The sequence below is a fragment of the Anolis sagrei genome, chromosome 11 (assembly GCF_037176765.1).
Source record: "Anolis sagrei isolate rAnoSag1 chromosome 11, rAnoSag1.mat, whole genome shotgun sequence".
Lineage (NCBI taxonomy): Eukaryota > Metazoa > Chordata > Lepidosauria > Squamata > Dactyloidae > Anolis > Anolis sagrei.
In genome coordinates this window covers 18698397-18719368 of record NC_090031.1, presented here as the reverse complement: position 1 = coordinate 18719368, position 20972 = coordinate 18698397, and the positions used below count along the sequence as shown (strand labels likewise).

Genomic DNA, 20972 nt, shown 5'->3' with positions numbered 1-20972 from the left:
CCAAGTCTCGCGAGATCCGTGCCTGTTGTCGCTCTCCCTCCGCTGAAGATATATTTCCCGGCGTGCCTCGCTTCTTCCTTTTCTTCTCTAGGCCGCCGCCTGACAAGATGGTGAGTAGAGCTGAGGGAGGGGACGGGGCCGTGCTGCATCGGTCGCCATCCGGGCTCGGGCGGACTGTTCCGGGCGGCGGGCCCCGGCGGGAACTGTCCCGGGCGGACTAACGTCGGGCCCCGGCCCTATATTTCCCTCCGCCGCGCAGCCGAAGGGGAAGAAGGCCAAGGGGAAGAAGGTGGCGCCGGCGCCCGCCGTGGTCAAGAAGCAGGAGGCCAAGAAGGTCGTCAACCCGCTCTTCGAGAAGCGCCCCAAGAACTTCGGCATCGGTGCGTCAGGCCCGGGGGGGGGGGCAAGGGAGGGAGGGAACATCCAATCAAAGCCCTCCCGACAGAGGGCCATCCTACCCTAGATAGATAGATAAATAGATAGATAGTTCGATATGGTCTATTATTGAATCCTAGAGTTGGAAGGGACCCCCAATGGCCATCCAGTCACACCCCATTCTGCCAGGGAGGGGGACACAGACAAAGCCCTCTCGACAGAGGGCCAACCTACCCTACATATGTGGGCCTAGATAGAGCTATCATTGAATGGCATTAGAAGAGACCCCCCCCCCCCCCAAGGCCATCCTGCCACATCCCATTCTGCCAGGAAGGAGGACACAGTCAAAGCTCTCCCGACAGAGGGCCATCCAACCCTAGATAGATAAATAGATAGTTCGATATGATCTATTGTTGAATCCTAGAGTTGGAAGGGACCCCCAAGGGCCATCCAGTCACATCCCATTCTGCCAGGAAGGGGGACACAGACAAAGCCCTCCCGACAGAGGGCCACCCAACCCTAGATAGATAAACAGATAGTTCAATATGATCTATTATTGAATCCTAAAGTTGGAAGGGACCCCCAAAGGCCATCCTGCCACATCCCAGTCTGCCAGGAAGGGGGACACAGTCAAAGCCCTCCCGACAGAGGGCCATCCAACCCTAGATAGATAAACAGATAATTCGATATGATCTATTATTGAATCCTGGAGTTGGAAGGGACCCCCAAGGACCATCCAGTCACATCCCATTCTGCCAGGGAGGAGGGCACAGTCAAAGCCCTCCCGACAGAGGGCCATCCAACCCTAGATAGATAAATAGATAGTTCAATATGATCTATTATTGAATCCTAGAGTTGGAAAGGACCCCCAAGGACCATCCAGTCACATCCCATTCTGCCAGGGAGAAGGGCACAGTCAAAGCCCTCCCGACAAAGGGCCATCCAGCCCTACATAGGTGGGCCTAGATAGAGCTATCATTGAATGGCCTAGATAAATAGATAGTTCGATACAATCTATTATTGAATCCTAGAGTTGGAAGGGACCCCCAAGGGCCATCCAGTCACATCCCATTCTGCCAGGGAGGGGGACACAGACAAAGCTGTCTTGACAGAGGGCCATCCAGCCATAGATAAGTGGCCATAGATAAATAGATGGATAAATATGATCTTATCATTGAATCCTGCTGTTGGAAAGGACCCCCAAAGATCATCCCGCCATATCCCATTCTGCCAGGCAGGAGGACACAATCAAAGCCCCCCCAACAGGGCCATCCAGCCATATAGCTATTAGCAGCTTCATGGAGAGAAATAGGGCTATGGAATCAAAGACTTCTATAGTTGGAAGGGACCTCCTAAGAGCTATCCAGTCCAACCCCCTTCTGCCATAAAGGAAACGCAAAATCTGATCCCTCCCGACAGATGGCCATCTACCCTCTGCTTCGAAATCCTCGAGGGAGGGAGGCTCTGCTGTCTTTGCCGGGGAGCAAAGGATGCAAGCGAATATTTGCTATCTGAGTGGCTCTGCTGACAAGCTCATCCACCAAGATCTCTGATGCTCCCAAGCGGTGACCCCTGTCCGGAGGAGCCCCCCCTTCCCCCCAATTGACCTTTGATATCTCCCCTCCCCCCCTCAGGGCAGGACATCCAGCCCAAGCGGGACTTGACGCGTTTTGTGAAGTGGCCGCGCTACATCCGGCTCCAGCGCCAGAGGGCCATCCTCTACAAGCGGCTCAAGGTGCCCCCCGCCATCAACCAGTTCACCCAGGCCCTGGACCGCCAGACAGGTAAAGCCATGTTGTATCAATATGATGTTATATCTCTGTCAGGCATGGGCCAAATTCTACACAAATACTCAATATGCCCAAATGTGAACACTGGCGGAGTTTGGGGAAAATAGAATCTTGACATTTGGGAGTTGTAGCTGCTGGGATTTATAGTTCACCTACAATCACAGAGCATTCTGAACCCCATCGACGATAGAATTGGGCCAAACCTCCCACACAGAACCCCCATGTAGGCCACAACAACGCATGGCAGGGGATGGCTAGTATTATATATAACAACAACACTTTGTAACATAATTTTTGGTACTTATTTACAACATTTATATGCCACCCATCTCACCCCGAAGGGGACTCAGAGTGGCTTACAAGATATATATACATACAATATATTCAGTTATTAGCATTAATCATTACTCCGGTGGCGCAGTGTGCTGGCAGGAATGAAGACTGACAGGTCGCAGGTTCAAATCCGTGGAGAGGCGGATGAGCTCCCTCTATCAGCTCCAGCTCCTCATGCAGGGACATGAGAGAAGCCTCCCACAAGGATGATAAAAAAAAACCAAATAATCTGGGCGTCACCTGGGCAACGTCCTTGCAGTCGGCCAATTCTCTCACACCAGAAGCGACTTGCAGTTTTCAAGTCGTTCCTGACATGACCAAAAAAAAAAAATTCTTAATTTGTCTTACCATAAAAACGTGGGAGAAGTTTTAGAAACTGCAAAACTTTGCACTTTGGTGATGATGACAATCTCGAAGTTATTATAATAATATAAATAATATTATATATAACAACAACACTATGTAACACAATTTTTGGTACTTATTTACAACATTTATATGCCGCCCTTCTCACCCCGAAGGGGACTCAGAGTGGCTTACAAGATATATAGGAAGACTGACAGGTCGCAGGTTCGAATCTGTGGAGAGGCGGATGAGCTCCCTCTATCAGCTCCAGCTCCTCATGCGGGGACATGAGAGAAGCCTTCCATAAGGATGATAAAAAAAACCAAATCATCTGGGCGTCCCCTGGGCAACGTCCTTGCAGACGGCCAATTCTCTCACACCAGAAGCGACTTACTCCTGACATGACAAAAAATATTGTTATATTGTACTATACCATTATATTGTAATATTATTAGTGTTACGTGTAATATAAATATAAAATTATAATATATTATTAATATTATATTGCATTACAATATTATATTGTAATGCAATATAATATTATAATATTACAATATTATAATTTATTAGTATTACATGTAATATAAATATAAAATTATAATATATTAATATTATATTGCATTACAATATTATAATAATAGAAATGATTTATTACATAATATATTTATATTATTATTTTAATCTATATAAATTTGTTTAAGATTACACTATGTCACATGATTTTTCTTCTTGGATTATCAGTGTCATTATTTCCTAATTGGTTCTATCATTAAAATAGTTTATTAAACTGCCAATGCTTTGTTTTTGGGGTCTGCACAAAAGGTTTAGAATGACATGTGAAAGGTGGCAGCCAAGAAAAACAAATTTTCTGGAGTAGAGCAACTCCTTTCAAAGTAAGGGCCGCACAATGAAACAGAAAATCACACTTTCAAACCAGGAACAGAATTTGTTTTCAATCTGGGTCGTAATAATCGCGCAAAGGGGAAGTGGGTGCAGATGATGCCAAGAGATATTTGCTATCTGAGCTGGCTTGATGACTCTCGGCCACCAAGATCTCTGATGCACCCGCCCCTCAGCCTCGCTGGGAAGCCATGGGTGGTGATGGGTGTCTATGTGTCTCTGTGTTTTTTGCCTTTTGTTGTTGATATGGTTGATGGACTAATGAGTAAACAGATCTACCCACTGAATGGGTTGTGTCTTGCAGCCGTCCAGCTCCTGAAGCTGGCCCACAAGTACCGGCCGGAGACTAAGCAGGAGAAGAAGAAGCGGCTGGTGGCCCGGGCCGAGCAGAAGGCAGCCGGGAAGGGGGACGTCCCCACCAAGAGGCCCCCCGTCCTCAGGGCAGGTGGGCGAGCAGGGGGCGAGTCTTAAGCGTCCCTAACATTGTATTTTGTATACGCAAGCACTTGCAGGCCAAGGTCCCCAAGTTACAAGCTTCTGACTCGCAGGCGGCTCCTAGTTCAGAACAACGGGGCTGAGACCACAGGAAGGGAGGGGAATATTTTATATTATTGTATTATTAGCATTATTATATATATTATTTATTAAAAGTTTTATTATATTATTTAATTTTAAATATATACAGGCCATACCTGCATTATAAACATCTGACTCACAAGCGACTCCTAGTTGAGAGCAACAGAAAGGAGAGAAATGTTAAATATTAGTGGTATTACTATGTTGTTGAACGCCGGAATCATGGCCAGAATCACTGGGTTGTTGTGTGTTTTCTGGGCTGAATGGCCATGTTCCAGAAGCATGCTCTCCTGACGTTTCACTTGCATCTATGTCAGGCATCCCAGTATTATAATAGTCTATTATTTTAATAATATTATATAGTATTAGCATTTGTTTTTAAAGTGTGGTTCCTAAGAGAAAGGAGGGGAATAAATAAGAGAGTTAATAAATCTTATTAATATAATTGTTACGGCAATGATGTATGAATTTCTTCACCTGAACTGCAGACTGAAGAGCAAAAATTAACGAGCTTTTTAACCCTGAGCCGTAGCAAAAATGCCCTGGAAGAGAGGCCAACGATGAACACAAATGGTTTCAAATTTATTGGCAAGGTTGCTGTTTTTTTTTTCCTGGGCCTTAATAACGTGGCCTTTTCCCACATTTTTTTAGGGGTCAACACGGTGACCACGCTGGTGGAGAACAAGAAAGCCCAGCTGGTGGTCATCGCCCATGATGTGGACCCTATTGAGGTAAGAGAGAAAAAGCAGGGCAATAATAATACCGTTAGCTCAAAAATAAGACCTACTTTCAGATGCGCATCATATAAGCCAAAAAGAAGCCCCCCAGTTAAAGTCAGAGTCAACTTTTTTGATTATGATAATCATAATCTTATAATAATTGAGATACAGGGGGGTATATATATGATATTATATCGTTCATATTGTTATTGATGATAACCTTAAAATAATATTTTCTGGGTGAAATATTGTATCCGCTTCCGGCTCGGCTGCTGCAATGATGTGTGAATTTCTTCACCTGAACTACTCCATGAAGATCAAAACCATACGAGCTTTTTAACCCTGAGCAGCAGCCGGAGCCCAGGAGGCGGCTTCCTTTTAGTGGAGGCCTGGAAGCCGAGGCTGGGCATCTGTCTGTTGGGAGGGCTTTGATTGTGCCTTTTCTGCAAGGCAGAATAAAGGGGGTAGGACTGCATGCCCCATGTGGTCTCTTCCAACTCTGTTATTATTATAGTGCTTTTCCTGCATAGCATAAAGGGGTTATTGTAATTATCATCACCATTAGGATTATTGAGGCTGTTGGCCACCTGTCGGGTGGGATTTGATGGTGCTTTCCCTGCCAGGCAGAATAAAGGGGAGTGGACTAGATGGCCCATGGGATGTCTTCCAATTCTATTATTACTATTATCATTAATGTTATTGAGGCTGAATGTCCATCTGTTGGAGGGGCTTTGATTGTGTTTTTCCTGCATGAAGGCAGAAGGGGGTTGGACTAGATGGCTCCTGGGGTTGTGCCTGTTGTTTTTATGTAAGCTGGACGGCCATCTGTTGGGGGTGCTTTGGTTGTGCTTTTCCTGCATTGAAGGCAAAAGGGGGTTAGACTAGATGGCTCCTGGGGTTGTGCCTGTTGTTTTTATGTAAGCTGGATGGCCATCTGTTGGGGGTGCTTTGATTGTGTTTTTCCTGCATGGCCGAATAAAGGGGGTTGGGCAGGATGGTCCTTGAGATCTCTTCCAACTCTATTATTATTTACTATTAATATTGATGTTATGGAGGCAGGATGGCCATCTGTTGGGGGTGCTTTAATGGTGCTTTTCCTGTCTGGCAGAATAAAGAGTTGGACTAGATGGCCCTTACGATTATCAGTGTTAGTTTTATTGAGGCTGGATGTTCCTCTGTTGGGGGTGTTGGATGGTGCTCTTCCAACTCTGATAGTATTACTGAGGCTTGATGTCCATCTGTAGGGAGTCCTTGGTTGGTGCCTGCAAAGCAGAAGGGGGTTGGACCGGATGGGTGGTCTCTAGAGGTCCCTTGCACCTCTAGGGTTGGCTGCCCAGACTCCCATCATGCCACGGGCCCTTCTGCTGTGTTTTTCAGCTGGTGGTCTTCCTGCCCGCCTTGTGCCGGAAGATGGGGGTGCCCTACTGCATCATCAAGAGCAAGGCCCGGCTGGGGCGCCTCGTCCACCGCAAGACCTGCACCTGCCTGGCCTTCACCCAAGTGAACCCGTGAGTGGCCCACCAAAGAGCCATTGCAGGGCCATGCCGTGCATTCCTGCCACTGAGCCTTTGTCATTTCCTTTGCAGGGAGGACAAGGGAGCCTTGGCCAAACTGGTGGAAGCCGTCAAGACCAATTACAACGAGAGATACGACGAGGTAAGGGCAAAGCCTCTGTTCCTACGTCTTCAAGTTAGAAAAGAACGGGGAAATCTCCAATTGGAAGAATGACCCAAGAGGCCATTTCCAACTCTATGACATCTCTTTCTGGAGAAAACCAGAAATAGCTCTTTCTTCTTCCAGAAGTATATTCTGTCCCTTTGAGAACTTGCCTTGCAATTTTGAGATGCGGAATAGTGCCGCCTATTATTATTATTACCATCGGTATTCTTTTCTATGATTATCCTTTCTATCCCGCTTTTTCTCCCTAAACAGAAAGTCATTTCATTCCAAGGAAATGCTGGTTGCTCACCTGTAACCATGTTTCTTTGAGTGGTGAGCTGTGAAATTAGCACATATGATAGTTGCTGCACAGGGACATCAATTACCATCGTGTGCTCAATTCCACAGACACAACATGGGAGGAAAAGTCCCCGTTGGGGAGGTAGGGTGGGGGGATATAAATCAAATGTATTAAAGTGTATTGTAAGTTATAATAAAATAATAAAACTTTATCTATATACTGCTCTATCCCAACGATGATTATATGCTTTAACTGTTTTTATATATGCTTTATATTGTAATGTTGATGGCTCTTCTTGTGGGTCTCTTGCAAAAACATAACATTTATGTTATATTTATTTATGATATTTATAGCCCGCCTTTTTCAGCCATACGGCGTCTCAAAGCGGGTTACAGATTGGCGCAATTCGATGTCATGCATTCATAGAAGTACCAACTAATAAATATAAATATTGTAAATAAATATAACATAAATGTTATGTGTTTGCAAGAGACCCACAAGAAGATCAGTGATAAGACACCATTGTTTAATTATAGCGGGGTGGAGCACAGATTTATAAAGTACGGAAGAGTTGGATTAATGTTTCATGACAGCCCGGATTGCCTATCGTAACACATTTTCATCTGTTCCCATTTTCCAGATCCGCCGCCATTGGGGCGGGAATGTCCTGGGGCCGAAGTCTGTGGCCCGCATTGCCAAGTTGGAAAAGGCAAAAGCCAAGGAATTGGCCACGAAGCTCGGGTAGCGGCAACTGAGGGGACTTCCGTGGTGTTTTTTTCTGTACATACAAATAAAAAGCCTGAACAGAAAATTGACTCAGAGGAGTCTTTTATTTCCACCCTGTTCCATAGAAGCCCCTTTCCTTCAGAAAGAGTCTTTTCCTGAACGGAGTGCTGCGACTGCAGCCTTCACTCCTAAGAGTTCAGTGAACATTTTTAAGAAATAAGGAAGTCATGATTTTACTTAGTGCTGCTTGAAAGAACCGGATTTTGTTTTCCACTGCAAAAACATAGGAATCCTTGTTGCTTCCTGTCGCATTAGCCAAGTTCCCGCTCAAGGATTCCCATGAATCGCCCTTTGTGTTCTCCTATTTCAACCCACTTAGATGGGTTTCAGAAGCATCTGCCCTTCTTGGGTTTCCAGGCAAATCTTGCCTCCTTTTCCTCCATGAAGGGAAGCAAGGAAGTCGCTGTGAGTCCTTCCCTGGCAGGAGGGAATTCCTCTGGGAGGAAGTGGGCCCAGGCACCCCCTGCAGACCTAGCGGGGGACCTTCTGGATGAACTTCTTATACCACAGGAAGGAGGTGGCTGCGCACAAGCCGTACCTGCAAGGAGGAGGGAAGGAGAGGGTTAGGCCCATGCCAGCCTTTATCGAAACCATGGAAATGAACAAAATGGGGCTGACAGGATTGAGAAAGACCAGAATCAAGACTGCCTAATACACGCCACCCAGGCTAAGGGTGCCTCCAAGGCAGCAAACAATGCAAAGGAACAAAGACGAGGCTACTTCTATAATAACAGTAATAGTCTCCAGTCAGGAAGCAATCAAGAGCCAGTGAGCGCAACCCAGGCTAAGGATGTCTCCAATGCAGCAAACGCATCAAAGGGACCAAAGGGCAGGCTGCTACTACTACTACTACTACTACTACTATTATTATTTCTTCAGGCAGGATGCAGTCAAGGGCCAGGGAGCGCCACCCAGGCTAAGGATGTCTCCAATGCAGCAAACGCCTCAAAGGGACCAAAGGGTAGGCTGCTACTACTACTACTACTACTATTATTATTATTATTTCTTCAGGCAGGATGCAGTCAAGGGCCAGGGAGCGCCACCCAGGCTAAGGATGTCTCCAATGCAGCAAACGCCTCAAAGGGACCAAAGGGCAGGCTACTACTACTACTACTACTACTACTATTATTATTTCTTCAGGCAGGATGCAGTCAAGGGCCAGGGAGCGCCACCCAGGCTAAGGATGTCTCCAATGCAGCAAACGCATCAAAGGGCAGGCTACTTATTATTATTATTATTATTATTTCTAAAGGCAGGAAACAGTCAAGGGCCAGGGAGCGCCACCCAGGCTAAAGATGTCTCCAATACAGCAAACACATCAAAGGGCAGGCTACATTATTATTATTATTATTCAGGAAGGAAGCAGTCAAGGGCCAGGGAGTGCCACCCAGGCTAAGGATGTCTCCAAGGCAGCAAACATGTCAAACAGACCAAAGGGCAGTCTACTTTTAAAATAATAATAATAATAATTAATAAATAATAATAAATAATATAATTATTATATTTAATATAATTTATTTATTTATTTATTATTATGTCTTCAGGCAGGAAGCAAAAGATGCCGCCAAAAAAGAAACCTTGCAAAAGGAGTAAAGGCCGGCATTATAATGCCTGCAGGCAGGAAGCAACCAAGGGCTGGGAAACACCACCCAGGCCAAGGATGCGTCCAGGAAATCAACACTCCAAGGGAACCAAGGCCTAGCTACTTCCAGGCAGATGCCTTCACTATGGGCTAAGTCAGTAGTTCTCAACCTGGGGTCCCCAGATGTTTTTGGTCTCCAACTCCCAGAAATCCTAACAGCTGGTAAACTGGCTAGGATTTCTGGGAGTTGTAGGCCAAAAACATCTGGGGACCGCAGGTTGAGAACCACTGGGCTAAGCAATCTTCACAGTTACTCCCACTCAAACACTTGCAAATTAAGCTTGCTAATTGCCCCCTTTGGGTCCTTTCTTCCCTCCCTGGACATTATTCCACGGGGATATTATTGCCTCCACTGACTTGACTCCCATCAGATCCTATGAAGATGCCAGGAGACACAGGTGCAGGCAGAACGAATAAAGGAGCAAATGCTACTAGGACACGCTGGCCACACAACCCCTTCTGGGATCCCAACTGAACCATCCCCTTGCAAGCTTTCAAAACCAAGCCACTTGCACCAGAAGTCCAACCGCTGACTCACCAGGTCAGGATGTATTGCAGGTGCTCGTTGCGGAGGGTCACCCGCGTCTGGCCTCCGATGGGGCCCCCGGGAACCGTGCTCTCTGCGGGAAGAGGTCAAGACAGCTGCCGTCAGGCCCATGTTATGGTTGGGAGGGCTCCCAAGAAGCAGCATTGTTATTTCTTCCCCCCAAAAACCCAGCCCAGAAAGGGTTTGCCATTGCGTTCCGCTGGAGCAGATTATAGTCCCATTCTACACTGACCATGTAATCCCGTTTCTGAATCCACTGCCATACAATCCAACTCAAAGCAGATCAATCATCTGGATTCAGAAACTGGATTGTTCTGTCATACAGTGACTTTTGCTCCTGGGTTATCTATGCCAATAATAATAATAATAATAATAATAATAATAATAATAATAATAATAATACAATAAATCATATAATATGCTAGCAGTCCCCTGCCACGCATTGCTGTCTGTGTATATGTGTTTTCTGTGTGCATATATATGTGTGTGTGTTTTTTTGCACGTGTTGTAATGTATTTTTTATTTTTTGGCTTTTTAAGTCTCTTCCGCTGTGTTTTTCAGTGTTTTTATGAGTGATGGTCACTCATTGGCCTGATAGGTGTATTGTGTCCAAATTTGGTGTCCATTCGTCCAGTGGTTTTTGAGTTATATTAATCCCACAAACAAACATTACATTTGTATTTATATAGATAAATGACCTCAAATAAATAATAATTTATTATTATTATTATATTATTTCTATATAATTAATTATTATCAATAACCACACCTATGTAACACAATTTTTGTCCCTGGGTTTGTGGTGGTGGTTTTATCATCATCATCATCATCATCATTTACATATTATTATGATTATACTAGCTGTCCCCAGGCCACGCGTTGCTGTGGCCCAGTCTGTATATATGTGTTTTGTGTGTGTATGTATGTGTATATAGGTGGTTTTGCACATGTATTGTAATGTTTTTTTTTGCTTTTAAAGTCTCTTTCGCTGTGTTTTTCAGTGTTTTACGAGTGATGGTCACTCATTGGCCTGATAGGTGTCTTGTGTCGACATTTGGTGTCAATTCGTCCAGCGGTTTTTGAGTTATGTTAATCCCACAAACGAGCATTGCATTTTTATTTATATAGATAGATTATCTCAAATAAATAAATAAATAATATATTATTATTATATATAATTAATTATTATCATTAACCACACTTATGTAACACAATTTTTGTCCCTGGGTTTGTGGTGTTGTCATCATCATTTACATCATATTATCACTATTATTTATTTATTTATTTATTTATTTCATTCACTTATACCCCGCCCTTCTCACCCCGGGGGGGACTCAGGGCGGCTTACAGGGGAGGGCACAATTAGATGCCCGAACACACAACAAGTAATACAAAAATAACAATTCAACACTTAAATTAAAACATCAGTACATAGTAAAATCCTAAAAACCTAAAACAATCTCATGTCAGGGTCCATATATCAGAGTCCATAAGTCCGTTCTACTCCGTTTGTCTTTGTCTATTTCCAGGTCCTTAAGTTAATTATCAGAGTGACCAAAAGCTTGGTCCCACATCCAGGTCTTTAGTCTTTTCCTAAATGCTAGGAGGGAGGTCGCCGATCTAATCTCCCCGGGGAGTGAGTTCCACAGGCGGGGGGCCGCCACTGAGAAGGCCCTGCTCCTCGTCCCCGCCAGCCTCGCTTGAGAGACTGGCGGGTCGAGAGCAGGGCCTCCCCCGAAGATCTTAAACTTCGAGGTGGGATGTAGAGGGAGATCCGTTCGGACAAATACACTGGGCCGGAGCCGTATTATATTACATTGTGTCGCACAATGATTTTTGTCCCTGGGTTATCAATGCCATTATTTCCTAATTCGTCCCATTATTAAAGCATGTCTTTGCAGGAGGGACACCCTGCTGTAGAACATTTTGCAATCATTTTACAATGAATATCTCACTGGAGAAAAGCGGGATGGAAATAAATAAATAATTAACAATAATTAAAAAATAACAATGGGGTCTCCACCAATGCAACCTAGCTTGTGGCAGGAGAACAACTCCTTTCAAAGGAAGAATTTTGTAATAAAATATGAATGAAACAATTTCAAACCAGAAACAGAACATTTTCCGAATGCCGTGACAATGTGCATGGCCCAATATGACTTGCTTACTGTGGTCGGCATCAATGCAGATGGGCTCGGCCCCGGTCGCCCGCGCCATGGCCTCTAGGTCCCGGTAGTGCCAGCGGTTCCTCTCGGTGTCGTTTTCCGGCACGAAGGGCTGCCGGGACTCGGACAGCCTCACCACCCCTGTCAGCTCCAGCTCCCCTTCGACCTGGAAGGCAATGGCTGCTCATAACAAGGTGTGGGATGCGCCCGACGAGACTGGGCCCAGGCTCACAGGCCAGAGGGAAAGCCCCAGATCCCTCTTCCTCCTGCACAGAAGAGACGCCTGGGTGCCATCAAGGGGGCTCTCTCCTCTCATCATCATCATCATTTTACTGGCACAAAAACACAGTATGACACAGCAAACAAGATATTATTATTACTACGCCATCAAGAGGGCTCTGTCCTGGGCCTTGAAGGGCTGTTCAACATCTATTATTATTATTATTATTATTATTATTTTACTGACACAAAATAACTGTATGACACAGCAAATGAGTTGATATTATTATTATTAATAGTAGTAGTAGTAGTGGTAGTAGTATAAACACCACAAGAGGAGTCCACAGCAAACGAGATTACTCTCCACATTATTATTATTATTATTATTATTATTATTATACTGACACAAAATCACTGTATGACACAGCAAAATGAGTTGATATTATTATTATTATTAGTAGTAGTAGTAGTAGTAGTAATATACACACCACAAGATGAGTCTACAGCAAACAAGATTACTCTCTTGGACCACATCATCATCATTATTATTATTATTATTATTGGCATGGAACCAATTAAGAAACGACATTGATAACACGTCAGATACTTCCTAAGTGTCTAGGACTGTGGGATGTATCGGCAAATAACGCATGCAGATCCCAGTAAGGTGGTCTTTTGCAGCTGGTAATTTTGTCAGCGCCGATTGTGTTTAAGTGCAGGCCAAGGTCTTTAGGCACTGCAACCAGTGTGCCAATCACCACTGGGACCACCTTGACTGGCTTGTGCCAGAGGCTTTGCATTATTATTATTATTATTAGTAGTAGTAGTAGTAGTAGTAATAGTAGTAGTATGCCATCAAGAGGGTTCTGTCTTGGGCCTTTGACAGCTGTTCAACATCTATTATTATTATTATTATTATTATTATTAGAAACACAACAAGATGAGTCCACAGCAGACAAGATCACTTCTGGCTGGATCACACGCCGGACACTTCCTAAGTGTCTCGGACTGTGTGATGCATCGGCGAATAATGTGTGCAGTAGGGTGGCCTTTTGCAGCTGGCAGCTGGTAATTTTGTCAGTGCCAATTGTGTTTAAGTGCAGGACAAGGTCTTGAGGCACTAAGACCCCCTTGACTGGCTTGTGGTGGAGTCTTTGCAGTTGTTGTTGTTGTTGTTATTATGCCATCAAGAGGGCATAATAACAACCTGGACCTTTCGGGGTTCTTCAGGATCTTTATTAAGGACAGGAAAGGAGATTCCACTTGAACATTAGAAAGACCTTCCTTTCTGTAAGAAGAGTGGTTCAGCAGTGGAACTCTCTGCTTCACAGCACAGTGGAGGCTCCTTCCTTGGAGGCTTTGAAACAGAGGAAGGATGGCCATTTGTGTGTGTGTGTGGGGGGGGGGCAGCTTGGATGGTGCTTTTCCTGCATGAAGGCAGAAAGAAGGGGGTTGGACTAGATGGCCTTTAGAGGTCCCTCCCGACCCCTTCCCTCACCTGTCCTTTCATCCTTGTCTCCGGATTCAGTTTCTTCTTGGAGACAAAACCTCTATTGACGAGGATTGTGATTCTGGGAAGAAGGAGGAGAGTTTGAATCAAAGGACACAGGTGGCCACCCAACCTTTGTAATAAATAATAATAATAATAATAATAATAATAATAATAAAGCACGATCCACCCACTCCAACCCCCTTTATTCTGCCTTCATGCAGGGAAAACACAACCAAAGCACACACAGCCTTTGTAACAACAACAATAGCAATCCCAGGATCCACCCAGTCCAGCCACCATCTGCCTTTATGCTGGGAAAGCACGATCAAAGCACCAACAGATGGCCATCCAGCTTAAATGATAATAATAATAATAATAATAATAATAATAATAGTTAGAAGAGACCATCCAGTCCAATGCCTTTTATTCCGCCATGCAGGGAAAGCACAACCAAAGCACATCCAGCAGATAGCTACCCAGCCTTTGTAACAATAACAACAACAACAACCCCAGAAGCCATCCAGTCCAACCTCTTATTCTGCCATGCAGGAAAAGCACAATCAAAACATACCCAACAGGTGGTCACCCAGCCTGTGTAGTAATAATAATAATAATAATAATAGCAGTCCCAGGACCCACCCAGTCCAACCACCTTCTGCCTCTATGCAGGCAAAGCACAATCAAAGCACCCCTAACAGATGGCCATCAAGCTTCTATTATAAGAATGGTTGGAAGAGATCCTTGAAGGGCATCCAGTCCCATTCTCTTTATTCTGCCCTGCAGGGCAAGCACAACCAAAGCACACCCAACAGGTGATCACCCAGCCTTTGTAATAGTAATAATAACAACAACAACAGCAGTCCCAGGATCCACCCAGTCCAACCACCTTCTGCCTCTATGCAGCAAAGCACAATCAAAGCACACCCAACAGGTGGTCACCCAGCCTTTGTAGTAGTAGTAATAATAATAATAATAATAATAATAATAATAATAATATAGCAGTCCCAAGATCCACCCAGTTCAACCACCTTCTGCCTTTATGCAGAAGCACCCCCAACAGATGGCCATCCAGCTTCAATAATAATAATAATAATAATAATAATAATATAGCAGTCCCAAGATCCACCCAGTTCAACCACCTTCTGTCTTTATGCAGAAGCATAAAGAGACGCTCAAAGGGCATCCAGTCCAACCCCCTTTATTCTGCCTTCATGCAGGGAAAGCACAACCAAAGTACCACCAACACATGGCCACCCAGCCTTTGCAGTAATACAATAATAATAGTCATAATAGCTTACAGGCCTCCTGTGGGGGTGTCGGGGGGTGGGACTCACCCGAGGTCTGTGCAGTGGAAGGGGGTGAGGACGTTGGCCCCGCTCTCTGGGCTGGACAGGATCCGCCCCGCGTCCCTTGCCTCCTTCCCGGGGTCGACCAGCGAGCGTGGCAGGAGGAACAGCTCCTTGGAGTGGTCAAAGTGCCCCCGGACCGTCACCGGGCGGTACTCCAGGTCCCGCAACTCCAAGGGGCTGAAGGAAGGAGAAGGAATATCTGTTGAATCGACCATTAAGGGGTGCAGCTCTTTCCTTTTCAATGCTGTTCATACCCGTATGGACTTGAGCCGCATAAATGACCTTCCTTAAATTAGGGCGTAGGTTAGATTGGCTTTATTCTTATTTTAATTTTTTTAATTCAAGAGAAAAAAAGATACAAACATATTAACAAACAGAAACATTCAAAGGCTTTCATGGCTGGAATCACTGAGTTCTTGTACGTTTTTGGGGCCATATTCCAGAAGTTTATTGTCTGGAGTTCCCCTGTTGTTGTTCTTTATTTACTGTTATGATTGTAGAATTTTACCAGTATTCAAAAACTCTAAAATCATAACAGTAAATAATGAAAAACAGGGGAACTCCAGACAAGAAACTATCAGTGACAGCTAATCACCTCTCAACAAAGGATTCTCCCAGGAAGTAAGAAGCCACACCTTGAAACTGCTAGGGCATTAAATGCTAAGCAAGGAGGCCAACTGAAACATTCACACTGGCCTCCAATAGACAAGAGTTCTTTCTCCCACCCTGGACATCATTCCACAGTGTTCTGTTGGTCATGGAAGTCCTGTATGCCATGTTTGGTTCAATTCCATCATTGGTGGAGCTCAGAATGCTCTTTGATTGTAGGTGAACTATAAATCCCAGCAACTCCAACTCCCAAATGTCAAGGTCTATTTCCCTTAAACTCCACCAGTATTCACATTTGGGCATATGGAATATTCATGTCAAGTTTGGTCCAGATCCATCATTGTTTGAGTCCAGAGTGGACTCAAACAATGTGGGTGAACTATAATTCCCAAACTCAACGTCAATGTCCACAAAACCTTTCCAGTTTTTTCTGTTGGTCATGGGAGCCCTGTGTGCTAAGTTTGGTCCAATTCCATCATTGGTGTTCAAAATGCTCTTTGATTGTAGGTAAACTATAAATCCCAGCAACAACAATTCCCAAATGGCAAAATCAATTTTTTTGAGTGGAGGACATAAATTGGACTGTTAGGTGTCTTGTGTCCAAATTTGGTGTCAATTCCCCCAGTGGTTTTTGAGTTCTGATGGTAGCACGAACTAACATTACATTTTTATTTATATAGATATAGTTATGCTTATGATTATTTTTGTTTTAACTATAACATTGTTGTAAGCTGCTCTGAGTTCCTTTTGGGGAGAGAGAGGCAAGATATAAATAAAATTATTATTATTATTATTATTATTATTATTATTATTATTACTATAATATTATTACTACTTCTCCCCCCTTCTCTCTACTCACTCTGTAGGGAGTGGGACTGGATCCATCAACACCCGGGACTGTAAGTCGGCGATCATCCTCAGCTTCCGCTTCCGGCGCTGAATCTGAAGGAAGGCAGAACGGAAGGAAGAGGCTGTGAGAGACACAATGCATTCCCCTGCATAGAATCCTACAATTGGAAGAGACCTGGTGGGCCATCAAGTCCAACCCCTTTTTGCCAAGAAACAGGAACATTGCATTCAAAGCACCCTCCCCCGCCCCCGACAGACAACTTGGAAATGAAGCCTTCTCTCTCTGCAGAGTATGTGACCGCCCAGCCCCTTCTTTTTCCCTGTGAGGGGAAATTTGGCTTTTATGTTCATTATGTAAGACTCTGGAAGATCTTCAAATTGAAATCAAGCTCACAACAACAATACGCTGGAGACAAGTGATTTATTTGCTTCTTTCCACACAATCCTAAAAAGACAATTCTAAAGTTTCGCACTCAAACACCCTGTAATATAGAAGCCCAACTTCCACCCGTCCTCTGATGGCTAAACACTGTGGCCACAAGTCTCTTAATTGCAATTTCTATTTCCCTCACAAAACTGATGTCTCATTTACACTACCTTGCCTGTACTCAGCCCCCTTCCCCCCACTTCCCTTCTCTATGACAGAGAATCAAAGCAGCCAGTCCTAGGCTGATACGGTGATCCTGACACAACTCTCTCCATTATTTCTATGAAACTTGCCCTCTATTTTATCTATGAAACTAGCTTGGGTCCCCAGCATTGCCCAAGTTATTTGAAAAAGCCTATTTTTAAATTGTACAGAATGCATAGGGTTGTGGGTGAACTACAACTCCCATCATGCCAGGGTAACCCCGGAAACTCCATCAGTGCTTAAAGTTTGTTATGTTGGACAAGTTTGCTCTGGATGCATCATGGGTGGGGTTCAGTGTGCTCTCTGGCTGCAGAGTAAACTACAACTCCCACTATGGTGAGTTAGTCCCCTGAAACCCTTACAGTAGGTTGAGTTAGTCATGGGGGTTCTGTGTGCCAAGGTCCATTGGGGGTATAATATCACAAAGGACTACCACCTCACCCACCTCATAGGAAACCTGCTACAAAACAGGAGCTTTTTTGTTGAGTTCCAGGGCCAGAGAAGCAGATGGCGGAAACAGAAGAACGGCCTGCCTCAGGGGAGCGTGCTTGCTCCATCCATGTTCAACATCTACACAAATGACCAGCCACTGCCAGAAGGGATAGAGAGTTTCATCTATGCTGATGATCGTGCATTACTGCTCAAGCAGGGAGCTTTGAGATGGTGGAACAGAAGGTTTCCGAAGCTCTAGGTGCTCTTACTGCCTATTACAGGGAAAACCAGCTGATCCCCAACCCATCTAAAACACAGAGATGTGCCTTTCATCTCAAGAGCAGAGTAGCATCCCGAGCTCTGAAGATCACCTGGGAAGGAATCCCACTGGAGCATTGCAGCGCACCCAAATACCTGGGAGTCACTCTGGACCGTGCTCTTACCTATAAGAAGCACTGCCTGAACATCAAGCAAAAAGTGGGTGCTAGAAACAATATCATAAGAAAGCTGACTGGCACAACCTGGGGATCACAACCAGACACAGTGAAGACATCTGCCCTTGCGCTGTGCTACTCTGCTGCTGAGTATGTATGCCCAGTGTGGAACACATCTCACCACACTAAAACAGTGGATGTGGCTCTTAATGAGACATGCCGCATTATCACGGGGTGTCTGCGCCTACACCACTGGAGAAATTACACTGTTTAGCCGGTATTGCACCACCTGACATCCGCCGGGAAGTAGCAGCCAATAGTGAAAGGACCAAGGCAGCGACATCTCCAGCTCATCCCCTGTTTGGGTATCAGCCAGCACGTCAACGACTTAAATCTAGGCATAGTTTTCTAATATCTACAGAGACACTCTCTGGAACACCTCAGCAAGCGAGAGTCCAAAAGTGGCAGGCTCAAACCCAGAACCTCAACCAATGGCTGATACCAAATGGAAGACTCCCCCCGGGCACACAGAAGATTGGGCGACTTGGAAGGCGCTGAACAGACTGCGCTCTGGCACCATGAGATGCAGAGCCAACCTTCAGAAATGGGGCCACAAAGTGGAATCCTCGACATGAGAGTGTGGAGAAGAGCAAACCACAGGCAACCTGAGCCCTGCACCAGAAGCACTCCAAGCAGCCAGATACTGGTCAAAGGACATTTAATCAACTAAAAAACTCACAAATTTTGTATTTTGTCTGTTTGTTTGCTTTGTACTGTTAGAAATGTAATATAATTTGACTGGTTGTCCTGACACGACAAAATAAAAAAAATCAGTGGGGGTCACAGTTTCTCTGGTGATGGGTGAACTACACCTCCCAAAAAGTAAGGTCAGTTCCTCCCAAACCTCTCCTAAAGCCAGCACTTTGACTTGTGCCTGGTAGGAAATTGGCAGCCAGTGGAGCTGACGCAACAGAGGAGTAGTGTGTTCCCTGAGCCGCTCCTGTTAGTAACCTGGCTGCCGCCCTCTGGACCATGTGAAGCTTCCGAACAGTCTTCAAAGGCAGCCCATGTAGAGTGCGCTGCAATAGTCTATTCAGGATGTAACAAGAGTGTGGAACACCGTGGTCAAGTCGGACTTCCCAAGGTACGGGCGCAGCTGGCTCACAAGTTTTAACTGTGCAAATGCTCCCCTGGTCACCACCGAAACCTGGGATTCCAGGCTCAGCGATTAATCCAGGATCACTCCCAAGCTGCGAACCTGTGTCTTCAGGGGGAGTGTGACCCCATCCAACACAGCCTGTAACCCTAGGCCCTGTTGGGACTTATGACTGACCAGGAGGGCCTTTGTCTTGTCTGGATTCGGTTTCAATTTGTTTGCCCTCATCCAGATCATCACAGCGGTCAAACACCAGTTCAGGACCTGAACAGCCTCCTTAGTAGCAGGTGGGAAGAAGTGACAGAGTTGGACATCATTTGCGTATAGATGACACCAAACCCCGAAACTTCGGATGATCTCCCCCCAGTAGCTTCATGTAAATCTCAGCCTTCCAAATACCATGACCCCTTAATACAGTTCCTCATGTTGCAGTGACCCCCAACCATAAAATTATTTTAGTTGCTACTTCATAACTGTAATTTTGCTGCTGTTATGAATCATAATGTAAATATCTGATATGCAGGATGTACTTACATTCACTGGTCCAAATTTGGCACAAATACTCAATATGCCCAAATTTGAATACAGGTGGGGTTGGGGGTGATTGATCTTGTCATTTGGGCGTTGTAGTTGATGGTATTTATAGTTCACCTACACTTAAAGAGCATTCTGAACTCCACGAATGATGGCATGCAGAACTCCAATGAGTAACAGAAAATACTGGAAGGCTTTAGTGGGCATTGACCTTGAGTTTGGGAGTTGTAGTTCACCTACATCCAGAAGGCACTATGGACTCAAACAATGATGGATCTGGACCAAACTTGGCACGGATACTCAATATGCCCAAATTCGAACACTAGTGGAGTTTGGAGGAAATAGACCTTGACATTTGGCGGACTCCCGGCCCTTCTCCCGCTCCTCCCTCGCTGGGCTCACCTGCCAGGTGCCGAGCCCAAAGGCAGCGGTGGGGATGAGCAGCAGGCCCCACTTCAGCGCTGCCGCCTCCGCCTCCTTCTCCGCCTGGGCCGCTCCAGCTCGGCTCGAGGCAGGACGCGGCGGACCCAGCGCGAGGAGGCCCCGGCCCAGCCTGGCCTTCCCCAGGAACAGCCGCCGCAAAGCCATGGCCCTCTCCGCACCCCACTTCCGCTCCCGCGGCTTCCGCTTCCGCCAGAAAGGAGCTCCCCGCCCAATTGGCTGACGCGTCTACCGCCCAGCCAACCAACAGCCGCCGATGGTTCCCTCGTCTTCCCATTGGCTGCTCCCTTCGCCGGCCCCGCCCACTACCAACAGCTATTACTCCGCCAACCAGCCTCTTTCCATAGACTCGTAGGCAAAGCCAATCAGCAGCAGCCATTGCTCCAGCTCTTCTATTAATTCTTCCCATTGGCAGCTCTCTTCATCGGCTCCGCCCACTACCAACAGCCATAGTTCCGCCTCTTCCATTAGGCCTTCCTCCTATTGGCCACTCCTTTTGCTGATCCAGCCAACCAGCAGCAGCCAGTGCTCAGCCTTTTCCATTAGACGTTCTTCCTATTGGCCGCTCTCTTCATCAAACCAGCCAACCAGCTATTCTCCCGCTTCTTCTATTAGACCTTCTTCCTATTGGCTGCTCCAACGCACTACCAACCGTTATTATTCCACCTCTTCCATTAGACCTTCCTCC

General features: G+C 45.5%; 2 protein-coding genes and 4 non-coding genes across 6 annotated transcripts; 5 read left to right on the top strand and 1 right to left on the bottom strand.

Moving 5' to 3' along the window:
* Window positions 1–6: 6 nt before the first annotated feature.
* On the top strand, window positions 7–7809 carry RPL7A (ribosomal protein L7a). The gene is made up of 8 exons (XM_067471992.1): window positions 7–110; window positions 260–380; window positions 2010–2159; window positions 4048–4188; window positions 4971–5050; window positions 6416–6546; window positions 6625–6694; window positions 7639–7809. The coding sequence occupies exons 1-8, from the start codon at window positions 108–110 to the stop codon at window positions 7741–7743; spliced, it is 801 nt and encodes a 266-aa protein (XP_067328093.1). The 5' UTR covers window positions 7–107; the 3' UTR covers window positions 7744–7809.
* Window positions 1858–1932, top strand: LOC132763971 (small nucleolar RNA SNORD24). The gene has a single exon (XR_009630303.1). It is a non-coding gene; the product is annotated as a small nucleolar RNA SNORD24 (small nucleolar RNA).
* On the top strand, window positions 3835–3907 carry LOC132763972 (small nucleolar RNA SNORD24). Its single transcript, XR_009630304.2, has one exon. It is a non-coding gene; the product is annotated as a small nucleolar RNA SNORD24 (small nucleolar RNA).
* On the top strand, window positions 4771–4849 carry LOC132763970 (small nucleolar RNA SNORD36). Its single transcript, XR_009630302.1, has one exon. It is a non-coding gene; the product is annotated as a small nucleolar RNA SNORD36 (small nucleolar RNA).
* On the top strand, window positions 5311–5389 carry LOC132763969 (small nucleolar RNA SNORD36). The gene has a single exon (XR_009630301.1). It is a non-coding gene; the product is annotated as a small nucleolar RNA SNORD36 (small nucleolar RNA).
* On the bottom strand, window positions 7810–20512 carry SURF1 (SURF1 cytochrome c oxidase assembly factor). Its single transcript, XM_060757118.2, has 7 exons — window positions 20246–20512; window positions 16667–16749; window positions 15184–15375; window positions 13856–13928; window positions 12142–12304; window positions 9965–10046; window positions 7810–8322 (listed from the first exon to the last, which is right to left on the bottom strand). The coding sequence occupies exons 1-7, from the start codon at window positions 20429–20431 to the stop codon at window positions 8256–8258; spliced, it is 846 nt and encodes a 281-aa protein (XP_060613101.2). The 5' UTR covers window positions 20432–20512; the 3' UTR covers window positions 7810–8255.
* Window positions 20513–20972: the final 460 nt, after the last annotated feature.